At 35.9% G+C, this 22,332-nt stretch overlaps 1 protein-coding gene across 1 annotated transcript in view; it reads left to right on the top strand.

Annotated features, from left to right (window-relative positions):
• Window positions 1–22,332, top strand: part of Pdcd10 (programmed cell death 10) — a 42,115-nt gene that overhangs the window by 1,699 nt on the left and 18,084 nt on the right. The window contains exon 2 of the mRNA XM_034500051.2: window positions 14,547–14,765. Coding sequence (XP_034355942.1) covers window positions 14,670–14,765 — 96 coding nt within the window. The 5' untranslated portion in view covers window positions 14,547–14,669. The remainder of the gene's footprint in view (window positions 1–14,546; window positions 14,766–22,332) is intronic.

The following is a 22,332-nucleotide window of genomic DNA, read 5'->3' as shown; positions in this document are numbered from 1 at the left end:
TAGTTCACAGTAAGGGAACAGTCACTAACAAAAGAGAAATTATCTGGGGTTGATTGGTTTTGAAGTAGAGTAAAAGGGTACATTAATTTGAGCAGGCCTTATATAAGTCAATGCTGGTGAAACAGTAGCTCGAATGTATTTTCTAGATGACTGTGGACATTTGCTGTTTGTTGGGAAAGGTATGGAATGAGTTTTAAGTAGTATGCAGCTCTGTGGTTATGGAAAGGCATTTTTTTTTTTTAACAACAAAAAAGGTTTTGTCTTTGATTTAGTCCTACTCCAACTATCTCTGAGGTCCATTACACTGGGGTGTTTCGTCACTACAGTGGAAGTGCTGAGATGAACAGTGTTACTGCTGTAGTTAAATTCCTTCAATCTCAAGCTAGAACTCGAGTGTGGTTTTACCTGTAGTGTTCAGCTCTCAATGAACACAGTTGTCTTAAGGAGCTTTGCATCAACTTTTAGACATTATCCTTTGCAGGACTTTGGAGGTCTTCCTTATATAGCCATCTCTCTCTTAAAGAGTAGTCTGTACGAACAGGGTCTGTATATCTTTGTAGTCTTGGTAGAGTAATTAAGTGGCCAAGGGGAATGGAAAAGGGATGGATTGGCTAGGTGACTTTCCCAAGGTCATGTGAGCTTATAACCACCTTATAATTAATCCAGGTATTTTGACTATAGATCTTTAATATTGTGTTCAACCTTTGACTATTTCATGTAAGAAAAAGACTGACCATTACAGATGTCACTACTTTCTTATTCTGTTTAATGCCACTAATTTGTCCTCAATTTTTTGAATGTCTCCAAACTTATTCTTAGCTATCACCTTTTTTTCCACATACAAGTTTCTTCCTGGTTTGGGGACCATTTTACAAATTCCAACTCTTCACCTGTCCAGTTTCATCTTCCCTTTCCTAATGTGGTCAATTTCTTCAAAGCCTGGCTTTCTCTGAAACTTTCTTTTCTAAACCAGAATAGATTCCCACTCTTCCCCATATTATGAATTAATACTGTTGACACTATGAAAGTAAGAACTTATTATTTCTCTGCCGATCTAGCAATATTTTAACATCTCCCTAAAAGTTATCTGAGCAAGGCCTTCTCATTTGTTATGTCTTAGCCTACCTCTTAGACTAATTAGCATAAAGTAAATGTTTGATAACTATTTTCAGAGAGAATGAATAAATGCAAATATTAAAGCACAGTGCCAGCACACAGGGGCAGAAATATAGACATGAATGAAGCATCTTCTTCCTTATAGCCAGTTGAAAGAAGTAGATTTTTTTCAAAGGAATTATAGCTGAGGAATTTAGGACAGATATACAGGAGTTAATGTCAGAAGTTCAATGTAAATCGTACAAAGATACTGTTTCTTGGAGATCTCTAAAGTCTAAATAAGTAATTTTGTGGAAATATAAGGGAGTTTTATTTTCTTTTACAGCAAAATTTCTGTGTAACTTAACATTTTAGAAACCTTGCTACTGCCTTGTTTTTTAAAACAAAGATTCATTATAACAAAATACAGATATGGAAGAAGCTTTTAATGGACTCTATTCTTCCCTTAGATTTTAACTTCAAAACAATTATTTCACTTGCCTTATAGCTAAAGACACCAAAACTAGAAGTAAATTTACTCATTGGACTCAGAAGAATACAGTGACATTGCTAAAGTCTTAGAAGGACTACAGTCAAGATTTGGTTGGGTATAAACCTGTCTCCTATGTTTCTTTTTGTTTTGTTTGTTTGTTTGTTTTCTGTTGGTTGGTTGTGGTTATACCCAGGATTTAATACAACCTTGAGAGAAGATAATTTTGGGAAACTAACTTTCTAATTTCAGAGGAACTTATATTTTGCACTTTTTGTAAGTTATATTTGAAGCGGGGTGGCATATGTCTTCAATCCTAGCACTTCAGAGGCAGAAGGAAGTACATCTCTGAGTTTGAGGCCAGCCTGATGTACAGAGTGAGTTCCAGGACAGCTAGGGCTACACAGAGAAACATTGTCTTGAAAAATGTTATAATTGAAGGATTTAAGGTAATATTTTACTTTGAACATATGACACTTCTAAGATTAAAAGTGTTTTTAAGTTTGCAAACAACATTTTAAGGATATAATAGGCTAGATTTTTGTCTGTAAAACAAATTCTGTAATTTTCTCAGTACCATACTAATAAAATACATTTAACAGCTCTGAGTTACGTAGCCTTTACTCATTTGTTTACTTACCAGTACACTTCCCAGTACAACATTGTGATTGCTTTCAGTTTTGATGATGTGGTAAGGTTTATTATTAACCATGTTTTTTGCTAAATAAGCTTACTTGGAACTTTTTGTAAAGTAGTCTGAATATTATTTGAATCTTCAACAAAAATTTAATATTTATCTCACATAATGCAGTTTGTAGGAGATTAAGCAATTATTTATGTGTTAGAATGTTGGGGTTATTACAATAGGTGTTATTACTAACAGTTTTAAGCCAGCATATAAAGTTTCCTCTGAAATATATAGAAGATGGTGTAATTTTATACTTCATTGGATTTAAAATACTGTGAATTTCAGATTTAGGGCAGTAAAATACTTATACACATTTATTAAAATAAAAATGAAAGCACTTCTATTGATTAAATTAAAATAAATTTATTTGCTGTAATTGAAATTAATTTCATAATTCAATTTTATATAAACATAGGAATTTTATTTAAGCTAGAAAACACACCTAGGCTGGCATTACAAAATTAGTCTTATTTTTCAAGGCCACTTTTACATTTGGAGTATGAGAAGCCATTTTTTTTAACTACTCAAAAGTGATTTGAATTTATTTAATCTCCTTTTATAGTTGCTTAGAATCTGGTGTTACTGGAGGAATAAAAGAGAGCACAAGATTTTTATAATCATGAGTTTACACTGAATTATTGGGCAAGCATTGGAAATTAACCTCCCTTTCCTCAGTCAGAATGGTCCCTTGGGAATAAGTTTCCCATAGGTAAAACTAAATTCCATAGTAATTATCCCTTAATTCATTCACCTACATATTAGTTGAGTGTGTTTTATGTGTGAAGTTGTCTACTTTAGAATGGCCATAATAGATGGCCATTGTATATACCAGGCATTTCACATGCCCACCTACAGTTCTTACAACTACCACACGATAGTCAGTGTTCCATTATCTCTAATCTGTGAACAAGGAAGATAGGATGTAGAGAAATTAACTTACTTGCCCAAGATCACAAAACTCATATTTGCTTGGAATTAGCAGTTTAGTTCAGGCTGGCTCACTGGAGATAGCAGGCTTTTAGTCATTTCAGTAAAGTGGTGTTCATGGTTAAAGGCCTGCTTGTAGTATTAGAGTTCCAGTTACAGAGAATTTATCCATCAAATGTCAAGGTCATTGGGGCACAATTATTGTTATTTAATAAGAGGATTAAACTTAAAATCTGTTGGGAAGTTCACACAGCAGAAATGACAGACCACTTCTATATTACATCCAATTTTTCTGCATCAGTGAAATAGATTATTTTCTTTTAGATTGGTAGTTTAAGTGTTCGATTTCCTCTTCAGATACTGTTGGAAAATATCTATAACCTGGCATTATATATCATAATTCCTCACTCAAAATTAGTGCTGGGGGCTGTTGAAATTGAAGGTCTGTGACTGAATTTGACATGGGAATGGCAGGCCATTTTCTTATCACAGTCTGGGACTTGTATATTAGGAAACTTGTGACCACTGGTCTTAAAGTAGGTGTGGCTTGCTGGAAGCTGGAGTGCCTCTTTCTTTTCTGTTCTTCAGTGACTGTTCGTGCAGTTCCAGTCATTTTGTATACAGCACTTTGTATGTACAAATATTTTTTAGATTAGAAGCCATAGATGAAGGATATAGAGGGAAAAAACCATGGCTTCTTTAACTTGTCATCTGGCTCTTGGCACTTAAATGGCTCTTTCTGTCTTATTCAGCCATTCTGTCTCAATTTGGATGACCTGGAATCCAGCTGTGATTGGATTGAAGGAATGACAAAACCCTAAAATATTACACCCTTGCTGCCTTCTCATAGTTATGTAAGGTTGTACAACAAAAGGTTCTTTAAAATGTTAAATGAATCAGACCTGGCCTCTAGGTAGCAATGGCTCTTTAGCACTTTAAATTGTTGCAAGACTTTCTTAATTTAATTCCAAAAGATTGTGAATAATACTGTGGTCTTTTCATTCAAAAATACACATGCTTTGAAGGATGCCTTTATCCATGCTAAAATTGACACTTTGATAGTATCGAGATTTTGTAGGTGCTCTTAGAAATGAATTAACAGTTTTACAAAATGAATGTTACAGAAGGGACTCTAAATACCATATAGACTGCCATTCTTCTTACAATTAAAATCATTTGTATTTGAGATCAGTTAGGAGTAAAAGGTGAAGTTTAATGGCATCATTGAGAGAAAACTTTGGGCTCATTTAGCATCTAGTGATAAATAAGAGGGCCAGGGGCAATTTGTTATTTGCTGCTACAGATTCTGTCAACATTTAGAGTACCTTGTTGTGGTATAAAAACATCAAGTAAGGAACAATGTTTTTGTTTTATATTGTAGAGACTCTTGCCTATTCTGGAAGTTTTAAGTGAAATGGTAGATAGGATGAGGGATTTGGAATAGAGCAAGTACACATGGTCCAGAGTGGTCTTTTAAGTTAAGAGAACAGAAGCATGCTCTGAAGAGCTTATTTACTTGAATTTCTAAGGTAATTTAAAAAAAAAAAAAAAAAAAGGCTTACTGTTATAGTGGTGAAATTAAAAGGAGAGATCATAGTTGCTAATCAAAAAGAAAACTGCCATGTTCTTCAATTAAACACTAAGTGAATGTTCAGTTAGTCACTTCATTTATGAGTGCCTACATGCAAACTTTATAGCCAGAAGAAGAGCATTTTCAAGAGGACTAATTATTTTTCTTTATATTTGAGTTCTGTTTTAGTCAGTGGAGTAAGAAATAAAAGAATTCCATAAGAAATTTGTGTCATTCCGTAAACCAGTTATTTTTCAAATACTGTAGAAGCTATTTGCTATTTTCCTTATTCCCATTTCCCATCACCCTCCTGATCTCCAGCTTTGGATCACTCTAGATTTTACCTTTGCTATATTGTTACTCAGTCGTTGATCACGTCTTGATTTTCCTGTGCTACCCAACCTGCTTCTAGGACACAGCTTCGTTTATTAAGCTGGCCTGTGTTTATTAAAAAAATAAATGTAGTTTGTGTAAATTTTATTTATGTTTATGTGCATAGGTATTTGTCTGTGCCATGTGTGTTCAGTGCCCACAGAGGCCAGAAGAAGTCATTGGTTGTTAGCCACTATGTGGGTGCTGGGAATTGAACCCAGGTCCTTCAGAAGAGCAGCCAGTGCTCTTAAATACTGAGCAATCTGTTCAGCCCCGAAAGTAATAGTTTTAATGCCATTGCTTTAAATAAATTCTTAAAGTTCATTTGATGACCAAACTCTTTTTGTATCTCTAAACTGAGATTAATTACCTGTGAGTAACATGAATTCTGATGGCCAAAGAAACTTTTGCCTCTCTTGGCAAATGAGAGAGAAAGTTTTGGAAATGGTGTGTGTGACTGCTGTGACATTGCGATAATGAGCATTAGATTGTTGCTGTGCTATGTATAGGCAGGATGAAAACAAGGCAAGAAAGGCCTCTGCAGGGGGCAGAATTGAAGGAGACACTAATTCAGCATGCTCTCCCTGCAAATCAGAGTTTGTACTCTATTCTGATATTTCTCACCTTCCTTTCAACCTCAAGCCATGTCAGGCTCACAGAGTTCTGATGAAATATCTCTAACCGTTTGAATTAGGTGCTCATTGGATGTCAGCTACTTCATTAAGTATTTTAAATATACTTAGTAGTCCCAACAACTCTGTAAGGTGAAAACTTCAATCAGCATTCATTCAATCTCAAATGATTTTAGAAAGTTATTAAATAATTTAAACAGTATAACCAAGCTGTGCAAAAAATTCAAGCTATATCTTTCTACCAAATATAAGGGTTTATCTCCTGATATATACTGTAGAAAAAATACTGCCACTATAGATTTGTAATTTCCCCCAAAATATGTATATATTTGACAGTATAATAATTGACTTTAAGGTGAGTCAGATGTACCAAATTTTAAAAACCACAAAGTCAAATCTAATAACATTCCTACCTTCTTGGGTCTCCTATCAGTTTTCTAGGAGGCCACAGCAGCTCTTGCCTGTGTTCACATTGAGCCACAGGTGGCACAAAGGCTGAGGCAGGTTAACATAGCGTTTCAGTTTGTAAACATGAAATACAACTCATACATCAGCCACCATTCTGTTTCTGAATTGTAAAAGTTGAAGATAGGATTTGATATCTATAATGTCAAGTTTTCAATTTAAAGTTTCAGCATTTTAGCAATTAACTTTCTTAAATGCATTAATATCTATAGCAAGGAGAGATACTGGCTAGACATTGAGATCTGGTATTGAGTTATAGAAAAGTTTGTGTCTAGATATCGTATGTTCTCTTAACCAATTAGGCTGCTCATTTATGTTTTGTTTATAATGCTTACATTAGTGACTGTTGTAGAATAGTGGCTTTGCATTTCAAGAAGAGATCTAGATGTGTCAGGGCTTTTGTGAGACAGAAGGACTACAGGTTTTAAATGCTTAATTTATTAAAGGAAAGAATAGTTTGATGTTTTATTTCTCTCTCTCTCACACTCACTGTCTGTCTTACAGCGCGCACATGCGCGCGCACACACACACACACACACACACACACACACAAACACACTCGAAGAGAGGGGTGGGGAGGTTTTCTTTGGAAAAGGAAGTTCTGCTCTGCTAAAGGGGTTTCAAACCATTATTTTTCCAGCTTCCCTGTTCTCAGGGTCGTTGATACCCTGGAGAGTTGGTTATGGAGGCTGCCCAATTTCATCCCAAGTTGGATGCACATTTATCCACTTGACCATAATAGTTCATATTAATTAATATGCTCCATATGCTGTCCTATCAGTAATAGTAAACTGTATTTTTACAACAAACCTAGAAGTCGGTTGCTGTTAGCATTTCTATAGATAACCATTGTTTTTGAGTGTCTGCTTGGGATGTTCCCGGGAATATCTGCAGAACTTCTAGCACTGTTGTCCTGCAGGCAATATTAATTTGGAAGTCTAATAACTTACTTTCCTTTTATATAACAAAATACCTGAGATAAACAACTTGGCTGTGGTCCATGGTCACTTGACCTCAGTGCTTTGGAAATAGAGCCCCTCAGGGTAGAAATAAAATCACTCACCACAACAGAAAAAGGCTGAGGATTTTAAAATGATGAAGGCCATAATAACTTTGATCAAAGATTTTTGGACCAGTTCCACTTATTAAAGTTTCTACCTACTCCTACTAATCACCTCTTTAGAAACAAAGCCTTCAGCATATGAGGGTCTGAAACACATGCAAGTTCCGAATGACAGGATTTAGCTCCTATCTTATCAAGGTTTATCCCCATGTCATGATGTAAAATGCATTCAGTCAGTTTCTAAGAGTTGCAGAGTCTTAGCTGTTCTCATGTTTCTCCACAGTTCAACTCCAGAGTCCTGAGTGACTCAATATAACTTAGCTTCAAGCCCCTGTAAAAATCCAAATGAAAGCCATTCTAAACTACAGTAGTGGAACAGAGAAAAGGTACCCATTTCTGTTCCAAAGGGGAGACATTAGGAGTCTGAAAGGAGTGGTCAGCCCTAAGCACCAGGGAAACTCAGCAAGGCAGGCATCAAATTCTAAATCTTTACTTCTGTATTTAGGGCACACTGGCAGAGGACAGACTTCTGAAGGCTTGGGCAGTTCTACTCTTACCTCCTTGTTAGTTACTGCCCACATGACTACTTTCTTGGAGTGACTTTTATGTTTGCTTTAGTTTTACCTGATGAGCACTGCATATCAGTTCTTCCTTACCATGCTCTCCATTGTAAACTTCTGCTTTAGTCCTACAGCCTCACATTTTGCTCATCTGGAGTGAGTTTCCAGGACTGCAACCCTACTGTATACTAGCTGTCCTACCAGGCTTCTTTTGAAATGTGGGTGAAAACCTACATGACTTACTCCTTCAGTCTGTATTCCTGAAAAATCAGCATCAGGTAGGCAAGGTCTGCTACCAGCTTCAGCTGTACCAGGCCTGCTGGAAACAGGGAAGCTGCTTTTGTGTTTCTGCCTGGCTGAAATCGGAAATGAATCTTAGGAAAACCATTCCCTAAGATGGCTGGATGTTCTTCTCCCAGGATTCTGATCTGCATTGCCTAAAATGTTTGCTGTTCTAAGCCTTTGAACTGTTGATGGGTGTAGTGGTTTTGCAGATTCACAAGGTACCCTGAGGCATCATTCTACTCTCCTGGTACAAACTGTCACTTTTTTTTCTTTTTTCTTTTCTTTTTTTGGGGGGTAAAGTCCTGCTATCCTAGCTAACACCCTCTGGCATCTTTACACTTGCTCTTTTTTGGGGCTAGGCTAGGAAATTTTCAGATTTTCATTCTGTTCCTTTTGCTTGTGATTGTCATTTTACAGTTTGCCCACTAGTAATATCTAATATATTATATCACTTTCTGAATTGCATTGCTACCCTGAGATTTTCTTTCCAGATAGGCTTGCCCATTCATGTTTAAATTTGGTTTCTCCTGAAAGTACCTGAAGTAGACCAATGCATTATCCACCCCCCATCCCCCAGTTCTGTGACAGTTGCCAGTATAGTCTTCATTTCCGTTGTGACCTTCATCAGTCTGACTTCCTTTTATGCATCCTTGCTCTCTGATGTGACATAATCATCCTTCACTTTACATTACTTACATTCTTCCACTTTATATAACATTTGGGCCCACCTGCTTCTGAACTTTTCCAAGCTCTCCTTGTAAAACTAATCCCAAAATCCCAAAGACTCCACATCATCTCATAAATAGCTTTTGTCAACAACTCCATTTCTTTGTACCAATTCTCCATGTTAGCTTTGTTTTACTATAACACCATATTTGATATACTCAATTCGCAAAGAGAAAACAGGTTATTTTGGCACACAAGTGTCTGGAAAATTTAGTTCAACAAAGGAGTGCTCTTCAAAGTTTGATTAAATAGACTGCACGTACCAGTGAAACGAGATGTCATTGTGACGTGTAGTTTTCTGGAAAAGATATTTAAAGTACAATGCTTAATAACTTAAAATTTAATAACTTAAAATTTAATATAGAGCTGTTAGAGAGTTTTGTTTATAAACTATCTTATTTTTAGCTCAATCTCTTATAAGTATAGTGCCTAGTTATCTAGCTTAAAGAAGAATCTAATTGGTAGAGGTGAGATGACTTGTTCACACAACATGATTTAACATATAACAGAATTGAGGCCCATGTTGCAGACTTTACTTCACTTTTCCCCATAGCTTTTTATACAAACTATTTGATCTTATTAAGAATATACATCTGCACACACATGAACACACATTATTACAGTGTAGTGCCAAGAGGATATATATTCCTTGCTATTAGCAAGGTACTTGTTTATTTCTAAATGTAGCATTCCATAAGCTTGGCAATATAAGTATATTATGAAGATTTGAAGCTTGTTTTTTTTTTTTTTTTTAATCTAAGTAGAATTTCCTGCTTACAATATTCCTCAAGTCTTCCTCTTTTCTAACCTTTTAGGAAATTTTAGCTCTTTAGTGGCTGTATCATTTTGATACACCCTAAAAAGTGTGAAGATATTGGAACAAATTAGAGCATTCTCTTTTGTAAAATGGCTGTACTGTGGTCTGAACAGTTCTGGGCATGAGGCTAGGGAGCTAGTTTTTCTAGAGGTGTAACTAGTTAGATTCTTGAGAGTTTTTATTTTCTGAACCTGTAATAGATACCATAATGGTAATGTTAGAATTTTAGGATACTAAGTACTCATAGTATCACCACCTGTCTTTTTCTGATGAGAAAAAAAAAATGTGATAACTAGAACTCCATAAAGCATGCTACATACTCTTTTGAAACACTTCATTCGATGTCATTTTACCTGTATCCTGGCCATAGTGGCCAAATTTCCTTTTCCCCTTTCCTTTCCTTTCCTTTCCTTTTCCTTTCCTTTCCTTTCCTTTCCTTTCCTTTCCTTTCCTTTCCTTTCCTTTCCTTTCCTTTCCTTTCTCTCTCTCCTCTCCCCTCTCCCCCTTCTCTTTTAACACAGCAGTGATTCATAGACTCCCCTCTTCATGAGATTCATCTGGGTTATCTGTTAAGAATAGATACCTGGATTCTGAATGAGTAGTCTTAGGAATCAGTGTTGCTAATAAGCTCTGAAATAGTGATGGTTCAGATTTCACACCATTTGGGAGCTAAAACTTTCAAAGAGAAAGATTTACTGTCTGCTAAAAGTGTAATGGCCCCTTTGTTGTTCTTTGGATGAAACACAAAATTAATGTTGGAAATTCTTGTACTTGGAGAATCTTGTTAAGCATGAAGTGTTGCTGGACATGGAGGTGCATACCCTGCACTCAAGAGGCATAGGCAGGCAGATCTTTGTGAGCTAGTGATGAACTTTGTCTACATAATGAGTCCCAGGACAGCCAAGGGTACTTAATGAGACCTGTATTAAGGAAATCAAATAAAATGTACGCCAGGTGTGTCTTCAGAATCTAAATAACAACAACAGACATTCTAGTGGCCATAATACATACAAGATATTAGACTTTATAATTGTTTACCATTTAGTGTTTAATTTTACTTTTGTGTAAATTCCAGTTGAAATTTTGATTTTGCTTGCATTTTTTTAGGGTTTTTTTTTTTCATTTTATTTCAAAATGAGAACTAAGCAGAAGGATTTATACGGTTACTGTCTTAATGTAATAGGAAGAACTTGGGATAACTAAAAATGAAAGTTAAAAACTGGAAAATGTGAGTAAGAATGAATTTAATTGGATTAGGTTTCTATGTTTGCTTTTACTAAGCTTGGTACTTAAAATATTATTAGCAAGGCTGAACTTAAAAATTGTCTACTTACATTCTTTGTTATGGGGAAAAGAAATGCACATGAATTGAAACATAATACATGGACTTTGCAGCATACTAGAGTAAGGTGCATGCTGTTTGTTTGTTTGGTCTACTTTGGTTTGGTTTTTACTAAATAATGAGACTGTAGAAGTTATTTAGGAATCCCTTTTCACCAAAGAATCACATTTAGTCCAGTTCCAAGAACTTGTGCTGTCATTTCCCTTTGTTCATTGACAATAATAATGCCTCTAGAATTATCGTTCAGGTCCCAGATGGAGTAAAATGAGTCTGTTTCAGGAAACCCTGAGATACTGTAGCTTTTTACTTGAGCAGACTGGAGTTGGTCATATAGGGCAGGAACCCTAAAGACTGAATTTGGTAGTAAAAGGGGCCAACAATCTATTTTATGCCTATTCATTCTGAACAAGTGGTAGTTATTTTAAACTCATATTTCAAGCTGTTTTTTTTCTTGAATCAGAATTTAATGGTACTATTTTGAATATTCAGAGAAATAAGAGGAACATTCATGAGAGGTTCCATTTGTATTAGAATCCTACATCATTATGTTTATTTCTAAACAAAAAGTTAAAGAGTATCATTTGGAAAAGGTCTTAACATTTGCAGCCCTTAGCGGTTTTTGTTGTTCTTGTTATTTATTTATTCTATGGATGCATAGCAATACACCTACAAAGCTCATCTTGAACTGGAGTTTCCTCTGAAGCAGCACAATAAAGAAGAGAGAGAGAAAAAAAAACCATTCCTGATAGGTTCCTACTGTATCAATATTAACTGTGTGTGTGGGTGTGTGTGTCTCCTGTAGTCAGGTTTGGATGTTGTTCTTCAGGAGCATCCATCCATCCATCCACCATGCTTTTTAAACAATATCTCTCAGTAGGTGGTGGGCCTTGGTTACTAATTGGGGTAGGATAGACTGGGCTGGCCAGTGAACCTCGGGGATCTGGCTGGCTGTGTTTTCCCTGTTCTAGAACCATATACATGTACCCTCGTGCCTACCTTTTTGTATGAGTGGTGGGAATTGAAGTCAAGTACATGATGGCAAGTGCTTTGTTGACTAAGCTAAGTTGTATGTTGTTATTAGGAAGTATTTGTAACCATGGATAAAGTTATGGTTACAAAAAAAGCCATGCGTTGTGATTTTCTGTATTTACTGTCAACCTGATTGGACTAAGAAGTACCTAAAAGCTTAGTAAAACACACTTCACTATAGCCGCAAGCATTTCCCAGAATACTTAAAAGGGAAAATTTGTCTAGACCTCCTTTTGTGGGCAACATGGTCCCATAAGCTAGGGGCCTTGATCAGCAAGAGTGGAGAAAAAAGAGAGCTTCTTGCTGCTTCCTGTCTGCCACATCTGCTACCCTACCACACCTTCAGAGTGGATTGAAACCTGCAAAACTGAGGCAAATAAATCTTTCCTATTCGATTGTTTATGCAAACAAATTGTTATGTTTACAGTGAAGCTAACATGCACATTAGTTAGCTGTTGGGGACTTTGTCTTTTAGCGTGGATAGAAGGAGGATGAGATTGCTGACTTCCAGATTTGGGATTTAGAGTCTGGAATCTTAACTTCTCTGTACATGTAATACCATTTCTCACCCCTGAAAAGAGTACCTTTTAGTGTGTTGCTCATCCGCCATGACATGGCTGAAGCTCGTAACAATCCAAAGAAGTAACCTAGTGAAACAAGGTCCTCAGGCCACAGCTCAGTAAGCCTGTCCTGTTTATATAGCAGCCATGTTGTTGTCTTGGCATATGTGAGGGTTGTTCATGATATCATTTCAAGTGAGGAGGCAAGTGAAAGGAATGAAAGAAGCACATTTCTACTTGAGTTGCATTTGGTACCATACTAATGCAGTTTAAAGCCTACTGGAACCATTGCTGGGATTAGAAGTGTGTGCCAGGATAAAAGTAGATTACCTAGAAGCATATTAAATAATTACTTTGGAACAGGAAGACTGTCGTGCTTTTATTACCGAAACAATATTCATAAATCTACTATAGAATGTTATGTTAGTGGTTTTCTCTTGTTCTGTATTATAAAGTTTAAGAATTAGTTTTTATGGTCCTCTGTAAAATTGGGGAGCAAAGTTTAGCTCAGAAAAAGGAAGGGTTTTTTTTTTCTTTCTTTTCTATTTTAAAAAATTGCCAAAAGATATTGAGCCCCTCTGAAGTACAGTAGAACACTGAGCATTCAGCTTTGACAGGGAGGTGGAGCTTTTGAAGCAGTCTTCTACCTCTCTGTGGTTTTCAAACAATATAGTTCTTGAAATGAAGTTGAGTTTTTCAAAAGACTCTTGTGTAGATACCTGTTTAATGACTAATGCACATCTTGTTTCTATAGGTACTAAATGTTCATTTGTTCAGGGAATAAGGACCTTGTGGGCTCCTTGAATAGGTAGAGATAGAAAGGGTGTTCTTTACTTTTCTATTCGAAAGGTATTTGTGCTGTATAAATATTAGGTCTGGATTCTGTGCATCTGAAATCAAATCTTGGACCTCTACATGAACTCTTTCTGAGCTTACTTCTGTATTTGTAAAATTGAAATGGTAGTTACTGCATGAAAAATGTTTTATAATGCAGAAATCCTTTCTTTAGTAAGAATTGTTCAGAGTTAAAAGCTTTTTGTTAAATATGTTTGTAATTACTAGTAGTTTGTGATTAAATTTATTGTTAATCCTACAAAGTAGATAATTCCTTCTTTTAGTATACATTCCTTTTTAAAACTTTTTCTTGTTTTAGGCAGGCCTTATTATACTTAAGATCCCCATAACTCTCAGACTTTCAAGTGCTGTAGTGTATTGTTGAATTTTTAATTCCTAACTACCTTCAATTCTGGGTTTTTTCCTAATTTTATGTCCAACTTAGAGATTTCCAGCATTCTAGATATCAGAGTTCCACTGACAGAGTACAGTGTATGCTATTTCCATACAAATTGCATTTCCTATTATTTTATCAATGATAAGATTTGCCATAAATTTCTGGTGCTGCTGTTTTTGTTGTTATTTTCAGGTGTTAAAAAACAGTAAACAAGTAGCCAAAAAACCTTTAAAACTATTCAACACTTAATTTTTTGTTTTACCCTTTTAATTTAGCTCTCCATATTTCATTATTATTATTTTACATATGAGTCTTTCATGAATATAATCATGCCTCTTGTTAATGGATTTAATGATTGTACATCATGCAGTTGAATACATAATTTTTCATGGTGCTTTTTGGAGAATTCACTGCATCAACATGAAGTAGGTCTTGGATACACTGCCTTGGAAATAGGACTTAGCCAGGTTAAAATGAGGTTTGTTTTTTTTTTTTGTTTTTTGGGTTTTTTTTGGTTTAAAAAAAAAAGAGGAAAATAATGTCACTGACTAGGGTTGTTTTCAGATGGAACATGTGGTATCAAATTAGCTTCTGGGTTTGATAGCTACCAATTCTCTAATTTTGAAAAGAATGTTTCTAGAATTTTGTTGTTTCCCTTTAGTGTAAGTTACTTTTTCTCCTTTCCATCTTTCAGATTGCTGTTCTTCTTTGTGTACCAGTCTTTATGGTATACACGTACAAAAGGGAAGAAATTCGGCAGTGAATGAAGAGTCCTCTGCATTTTAGCATTGCTTTTTCTACTGTAGTTGGCTTTTGAATGAGGATGACAATGGAAGAGATGAAGAATGAAGCTGAGACCACTTCCATGGTTTCTATGCCTCTCTATGCAGTCATGTATCCTGTGTTTAATGAGGTGAGTGATTTTAAGATTTCTGCAATTCCTTAATGTCTGTCACTGCTCTTCCACATGGCAGACATTTGTATGAACTAAACCCTTTGTGTTGGCTGTTGGGTCCAATACGTCTGTACAATTGAAGAAATAAAAGTAAATAGATGTATTAATCTTAATAGAAGACATAGGTAGTACTTTTAAGTTTTTAAGTTGAACATTTCTAGTAAGTACTATCAAGCAAAGAAAAAAAGAAATAGGTAGATGGTCTTTATTTTAGGGTTCAGAAAAGGCCTCAGTCACTAAAAAAGATATGTACAAATCCAAAGAGACAAATAAGAGTAGAAACAAGTACATTGTAGGAAGCCAGGATGGCAGGCACAAAGGTCATAATGACAAAGTCCTATTTAAAAATGGATTTCTGGGATGCTGTTGCATTGTGTCTGAAGCAGTCATGGTAGCTTTTTTATTAAAGGAGTTGTCTTGATCATGGCACAAGTACATTTTTGGTTTAAATTAATGTATTAATATTTGATGAGAATTTTAGATCTGCAAGCTCCTTAGTGGTTAATTAATTCCTTCTCTGTAATTGTGAATGGAGACCTTGAATAGTGAAATTATTTTACTACCATAGGACTAACATTTATGATGTGTGTCCTGTCTCTAAAGTCACTAAAAAAAAAAAAAAGAAAGAAAAAGAAAAAAAGTAATAATTCTTTTTTGCTGCACGATAAAATGGTTTTTTAAACCACCAATCTTATTGTTGCTAAGATAGCTGGAAGCTGCAACAAAAATGCCAGTGCATTTTTAGAGTGTTATTTTTAAACTCAAATCCATTTTCCCTCACATTAGGGTTGATGCACTTGATATACTTTATGAACCTAAATCTTGGAGTCAGTAGAGAATGATTTCTTTATCTTTGACATAGCATGCATATATTAGAATTTCAAACACCTCTAAATGCTGTCAGGTTCAGAGTCCTTGCGGGAGAATTAAAAATGATGGTATAGGTAAAAGTTTTTGTCTCCATTACATGAAAGATTCTGGAGGTAGGGGATTTAAGGCTAGTAATATTATGAGTTAGTATCATCAGAAATTTATCTTTTGTTTTAACATGTCACAATCTGCTTAGTATGCACAACAACTACCAAAATTCCATCATGTACTAAAGGATGAAAAATGCGATAAAGTGTGAAATCTTGTTTCATCATGTCCAGAAGGGGAAAAAAATGAAGTAAGTTGTGAAGTCTTGTTTTCAACTGAGTCTAATTAATGTAACCTTTACCAAAAAAGCCCTACATGGGACATCCATGCATGCTATTTTTAAGAACTTAATCTTATGACCAAACCTAACTGCACAAGAAGTTAGAAAATTCAGGAATGTTTTCTTATGAGGAAAAAGCCTCTATTGTAAAACTTGTCCCTGTGGTCGTCTCATTTGGGGCAGCTCTCAACAAGCCGATAATTAGATCCACCTTTTTGTTGTAATACTTCATTGCAAGTAGCTATTATTAGAAGAAAGTGCTTCCTTGTGGTAAATACCAAGAGTTTATTTACTTAGTACTCTTGTAGGCCATGAGTATAAGAGAAAACAAGCAATGGACCTGTTGTCACAAATCCACTAGGAAACAAAGCTATTTAAAGTTACGTAATTAAGTTTGTACCAGGAGTGAGACAAGTAAACATCCCTTAGATTAGGTAAGTAACTTGAGTTTGCAATATTTAGGGTTTGAACTTCTTACACATTCCAAGAATCACTTTCATAATTTCACCTACAGGTACTTTGTCTTTTCAGGTCTGTGTATCCAGCTTAGTGCCACTGCACAGAGTGTTGGGGAGAATTTTCAGATGAGTCTGCTATGTTGAGTCTTGATTTAACAGGAGGCAAATTCATTTATAAAGCATCAGTTTTATCTTCCAGTTAGTAAAGAGAAATGAGAGAAGGCTAGCAATATGGGCCAATTTATTTCTGTGTGTGAAGTTTGCATCTTGACTTTGCTGTGAAAAATGAGGGGTTTGTGTTAAATGAACTGTTGGGATTAATTTTGATGAAAATTAACTCATTGATGAAAAATTACTTATTTTACTTGTACGTAAGATAAATTTAATTAAAAAAAAAAAAAGAAGAGGCTGCCAATAGGCTGGTATATATCTTCTACATAAGTAAAGATGGTGCTGTTCTCCAGGTTAGATCTGAAAATACATGTGGCTTCATGGGCATAGACTAGTGATTCAACTTGTCTAGGAGCTAATTTTCAAGAGGAAGGTGTGAAAATGAAGGTGCTGACTGTGGCAAATGGGACACTGCTACAGCACAGTAGTGAGGTCTCTAGGGGTCAGTTTGCTGGCCTAACTTTAAAAGATTAATTCTTACCTTGTATTCAAAAACATGTTCAAAACTATTGTTTTAGAAATGACAATGATACTTAAATTCCCTCTTAACAAATGAAATCTAGTATTGGATGGAGGAATACAATAGAAGAAGTATTGGCCCTTCAAGTTTTAGGTTAAAAGTTGGATATTCACTGCTATTTTTAGCAATATTCTTGTTAAAGAATATTTACATTATTTTTTTTTAGCATTTTGTATGTTAATGTAACATACCAAGTGAATTAAATTCATAGTTAGGTATAGTTCAGCTATGAATTTCCCTTATGGGTACTAGGGAGGAAATTATAATTTATCATTATTATTCTATACTGTACAGATTTGGATAAAAATAGTCAATCAGGGACTAGACAAGGCTGCCCACTCTCAACCTACTTATTCAATATAGTACTTGAAGTTCTAGCCAGAGCAATTAGATAACAAAAGAAGGTCAAAGGGATACAAATTGGAAAGAAGGAAGTGATAGCACTATTTGCAGATTATATGATAGTATATATAAGCAACCCAAAAAATTCCACCAGGGAATATACAACTTCACCAAAGTGACTGGATATAAAATTACCTCAAACAAATCTACTCAAAAAATAAATGATCTGAGAAAGAAATAAGGGAAAGGAAACCTTCACAGTAGTCACAAATAATATAAAATATCTTGGTGTGACTCTAACCAAGCAAGTCAAATATCTGTGACAAGAGCTTCTAGTCACTGAAGAAAGAAATTGAAGAACACCTCAGAAGATGGAAAGATCGCCCAGGCTCATGGATTACCAGGATTAACATAGTAAAAATGGCCATCTTACCAAAAGCAATCTACAGATTCGGTGCAATCCCCATCAAAATTCCAACTCAATTATTCATAGAGCTAGAAAGAGCAATTTTCAAATTCATCTGGAATAACAAAACACCCAGGATAGCAAAAACTATTCTCAACAATAAAAAAAACTTCTGGGGGGAAATCACCATCCCTGACCTCAAGCTGTACTATAGAGCAATAATGATTAAAAACTGCATGGTATTGGTACAGAGACAGGCAGGTAGATAAGGAGAATAGAATTGAAGACCCAGAAATGAACCCACACACCTATGGACACCTGATCATTGATAAAGAAGCCAAACTATCTAATAGAAAAATGACAGCATATTCAACAAATGGTGCTGGTTCAACTGGAGTCATGTAAAAGAATGCAACTTGATCCATTCTTAATCTCCTTGTACAAAGCTCAAGTCCAAGTAGATCAAGGACCTCCACATAAAACCAGATACACTGAATCTAATAGAAGAGAAAGTGGGAAAGAGCCTCAAATATATCAGCATAGGGGAAAATTTCCTGAACAGAATACCATGGCTTATGCTCCGAGATCAACAATCGACAAATGGGACCTTATAAAATTGCAAAGCTTCTATAAGGCAAAGGACACTGTCAATAGGACAAAATGGCAACGTACAGATTAGGAAAAAGTCTTCACCAACCCTATATCTGATAGAGGGCTAATAACCAAAATATACAAAGAACTCAAGAAGTTAGACCCAGAGAACCAAATAACCCTACTGAAAAATGGGGTACAGAGCTAAACAAAGAATTCTCAACTGAGGAATCTCGAATGGCTGAGAAACACCTAAAGAAATGTTTAACATCCTTAGTCATCAGGGAAATGCAAATCACAACAACCCCTAGATTCAACCTCATACCAATCAGAATGGCTAAGATCAAAAACGCTGGTGATAGCAGATGCTGGTGAGGATGAAGAAATAGGAACACTCTTCCATTGCTGGTGGGACTGCAAGTTGGTAAAACCACTTTGCAAAACAGTCTGGCGGTTCCTCAGAAAATTGGACATATTTCTACCCGAAGACCCAGCTATACCACTCCTGGGCATATACCCAAAAGATGCTCCAACACAGCAAGGACACATGCTCTACTATGTCTATAGCAGCCTTATTTATAATAGTCAGAAGCTGGAAACAACCCAGATGTCTCTCAAAGGAAGAATGGATACAGAAAATGTACATTTACACATTGGTGTACTACTCAGCTATTAAAAACAATGACTTTATGAAATTCACTGGCAAATGGATGGAACTAGAAAATATCATCCCTAGTGAGGTAACCCAGACAGAAAAGAACACACATGGTATGTAATCACTGATAAGTGGATATTAGCCCAAAAGCTCAGAATATCCATGATACAACCCTCAGACCATATGAAGCTTAAGAAGAAGAAAAACAGAAGAATTGATGCTTCAATTCTACTTAGAACAGGAAACAAATAATCACAGAAGAGGGAAGGAGAGGGAGGGACAAAAGGGGGACAAGATCAGGTATGGAAGGGACAGGAGAGAGGTCTAGATGACCAGTAAACTGAATAGAAATATGTAGCAGTGAGGGGTGAGGAAATGGGTATAGGCACTAGAAAGCCCCAGGCACTGGGGAAGGGAAAGGCTCACATGACCCAAAGACCCAATGGGTATTACATTAGCTGAAATACTCAAAAAAGGGGAGATAGAACGTTCAGAGACCACCTCCATTAGATAGGCAGAGCCCCCAGATGAGGGATGGAGCCACTTACCCATCTCCAATTTTTTTTAACCCAGAATTGTTCCTGTCTAAAGGAAATGTGGAGACAAAAAATGGATCAGAGACTGAAGGAAAAACCATCCAGATACTGCCCCACCTAGGTATCCATCCCATCTGCAGAACCAAACCCTGACACTATTGCTGATGCCAAGAAGTGCTTGCTGACAGGAGCCCAGTTTGGCTGTCCCCTGAGAGTCTTTGCCAGCACCTGACTAATACAGATACAGATGTAGATACTCAAGCTAACCATGAGACTGAGCCCCGGGACCTTAATGAAAGGGCTATGGGAAGGACTGTAGGAGGAGCTGAAGGGGATTGCAACCCCCTAGGAAGAACAATATCAACTAACTGGACTCCCCAGAACTCCCAGAGACTAAACCACCAATCAAAGAGTATGTCTGGAAGGATCCATAGCTCTGGCTACATATGTAGCAGAAGATGGCCTTATCTGGCATTAGTGAGAGGGGACAGGAGGTCCTTGATGCCCCAGAGTAGGAGGATGCTAGAGTGGTAAAGCAGGAATGGGTGAATGGAGGAGCACCCTAATAGAGGCAAAGGGGAGAATGGTATGAGGAGGTTGCAGAGGGGAAATCTTGGAGGACATTTGAAATGTAAGTAAATAACCAATAAAATAAATAAATAATAATAATCTCAAATTAATATTCCAGAAAATAGATATGACTCTTCAGGTCTTCCCCATAGTAAATCATGAGCATTAGGAAGTCTACTCATTACTCCTCAACATTCTATTTATAGTAGCTACAGTTTAGGTATTATTTATCTAGAGGGACAAGCTTCATGTTAGAAATTTGTAGTTATGTTACAGATCACTTATTTATGGCACTCTGGGTCTTATTGTACTTAGAAAAGCAGCTGCAAGATATCTGAGGAGCACACTTCTTGTTCAGCCAGCTGCCACTGAGTTCAGAGTCCAAGTATACTGTACACATTGTAAACAAACTGAAATAGTCCTCCTTACACATAATGGAAAACTTGGTTGTTATAAACCTCATGCCAGGCCTGAGGTCAGGTTCTCCTGTAACTATGTTGTTTCTTACTGATTCATTGTAAATTGAGAAGAGAGGGAAGGTATTTCTTCTAGGAAAAATAGGCCATTTCTGTGTGGAGGGACATATTTTAAAATAGAATACATTTTATGAAACATTTTGTGTTATATTTCATGAAAGTTTTGTGACTAAATAGGAATTTAAGGCTGCCAAAATTTGTTGATCAATGAATTATCCCAATATATTTCTCAATAAATGATTTTTTTTTTTTTATTCAGAAACTTCTTAGTTACCTACTTCCAGTTTTTTCCGATATGTAGGTCTAACAAATACAGCCTGAGAACTATTCCAGGTTATTTGTTTACTTCAGATTTCTCTTGTGTTGGGAGACGTAGAATTCAGATAAACTAAACACAAGTCCTCAACAATGAGTAGATTGATTTTTATCTGAAGTCTCTATTCCAACATGATCAGTTTAGGGTGTGATTTAGTTAGTGCTGTGCTGCAAAAAAGACATACTTTTGCCTTGATTTTCTCATTACTAAAATTAGAATAAGTAATATTTAATTAAACAACTTACGAAAATATATTACTTATATAATGTAATGTATTTAGAATAATACTAGGGATATGGTGCTATGATTATGGAAATCTTACCTGATATTTTTGAGAAAATTGTGGTTAACATAAGAGTGTTTGTGTACTTGCCAACAATGTTTAGCAGATGCTTTTATATTGCTTAGGTGGCCCTTCTTACCTGCTTTGTCATATTGTTTGAAAAACACAGGAACTACTCTGATAGGAGCACAGCCTTTTCTGTATAGAGCATAGGTTATGTCATTTTCCTTTCTGTGGCAGCTAACATGCCAAATTTTCAACCTGATTCACCATATTCTTACAAAATACACGTTGAGATTTTAGTGTTGTAATATGGCCCAGTTTAGTTTAAGAAGCAGGATCAGTAAGAGTGGAGGAGGTGTAAGGCTGGTGTCACCAAGGGAAAACCTAATCTTGTCTTAAGTTGAGGAGGCCAGTAGATTTGTATGCAGTGTAGAACTACTTAACCTAATTCTTTGGATCCTTAGAAAAACAACTTTCACAAGAATTTATGCAATACTGTTGAAAACGTTAGCAAAGGCTAAATTGATTTCTGTTTTTTTTTTTTTTTTTTTCTACTAATCACGAGTTTGAGAGCTCATGATGTTGAAAAATATGGGAATGAACTGATGGTTCTAAAGAGATCAGTGTAATAAGTAAACTCCTGATAACAGGAATTACATTTGAACTTAAAATGTATTTTATTAGTGAACTTGAGTGTAAATTTGGCAAGTACAGTTGATAATAGTGTTCAAAATCTGTCCTCAAAGTTGTAGCAGAAGGACCTGTTGCTCCAGCTGGTAGAGAGTGTGGGGCTAAACTGAGAGACTGATGCTGAGTTCCTTGGGGATCTGTCAACAGGCACTGTTGCCTCGTCTCATAGTGGAGATATCTTAAGCACTCTTTTCTCATTTGGATTTTTTCTCTTCCTTTCAGTAGTGACATGAAATGAGGCTATGACCCAAGCAGTGCCAATTTTTGTTTTGATGTCTAGTGATGCAACTCCAGTGTGAACAGTGATAAA

The sequence above is a fragment of the Arvicanthis niloticus genome, chromosome 4 (assembly GCF_011762505.2).
Source record: "Arvicanthis niloticus isolate mArvNil1 chromosome 4, mArvNil1.pat.X, whole genome shotgun sequence".
Lineage (NCBI taxonomy): Eukaryota > Metazoa > Chordata > Mammalia > Rodentia > Muridae > Arvicanthis > Arvicanthis niloticus.
Note: the sequence above shows the minus strand (reverse complement) of the source record. Positions and strands in the feature narration are given on the sequence as shown.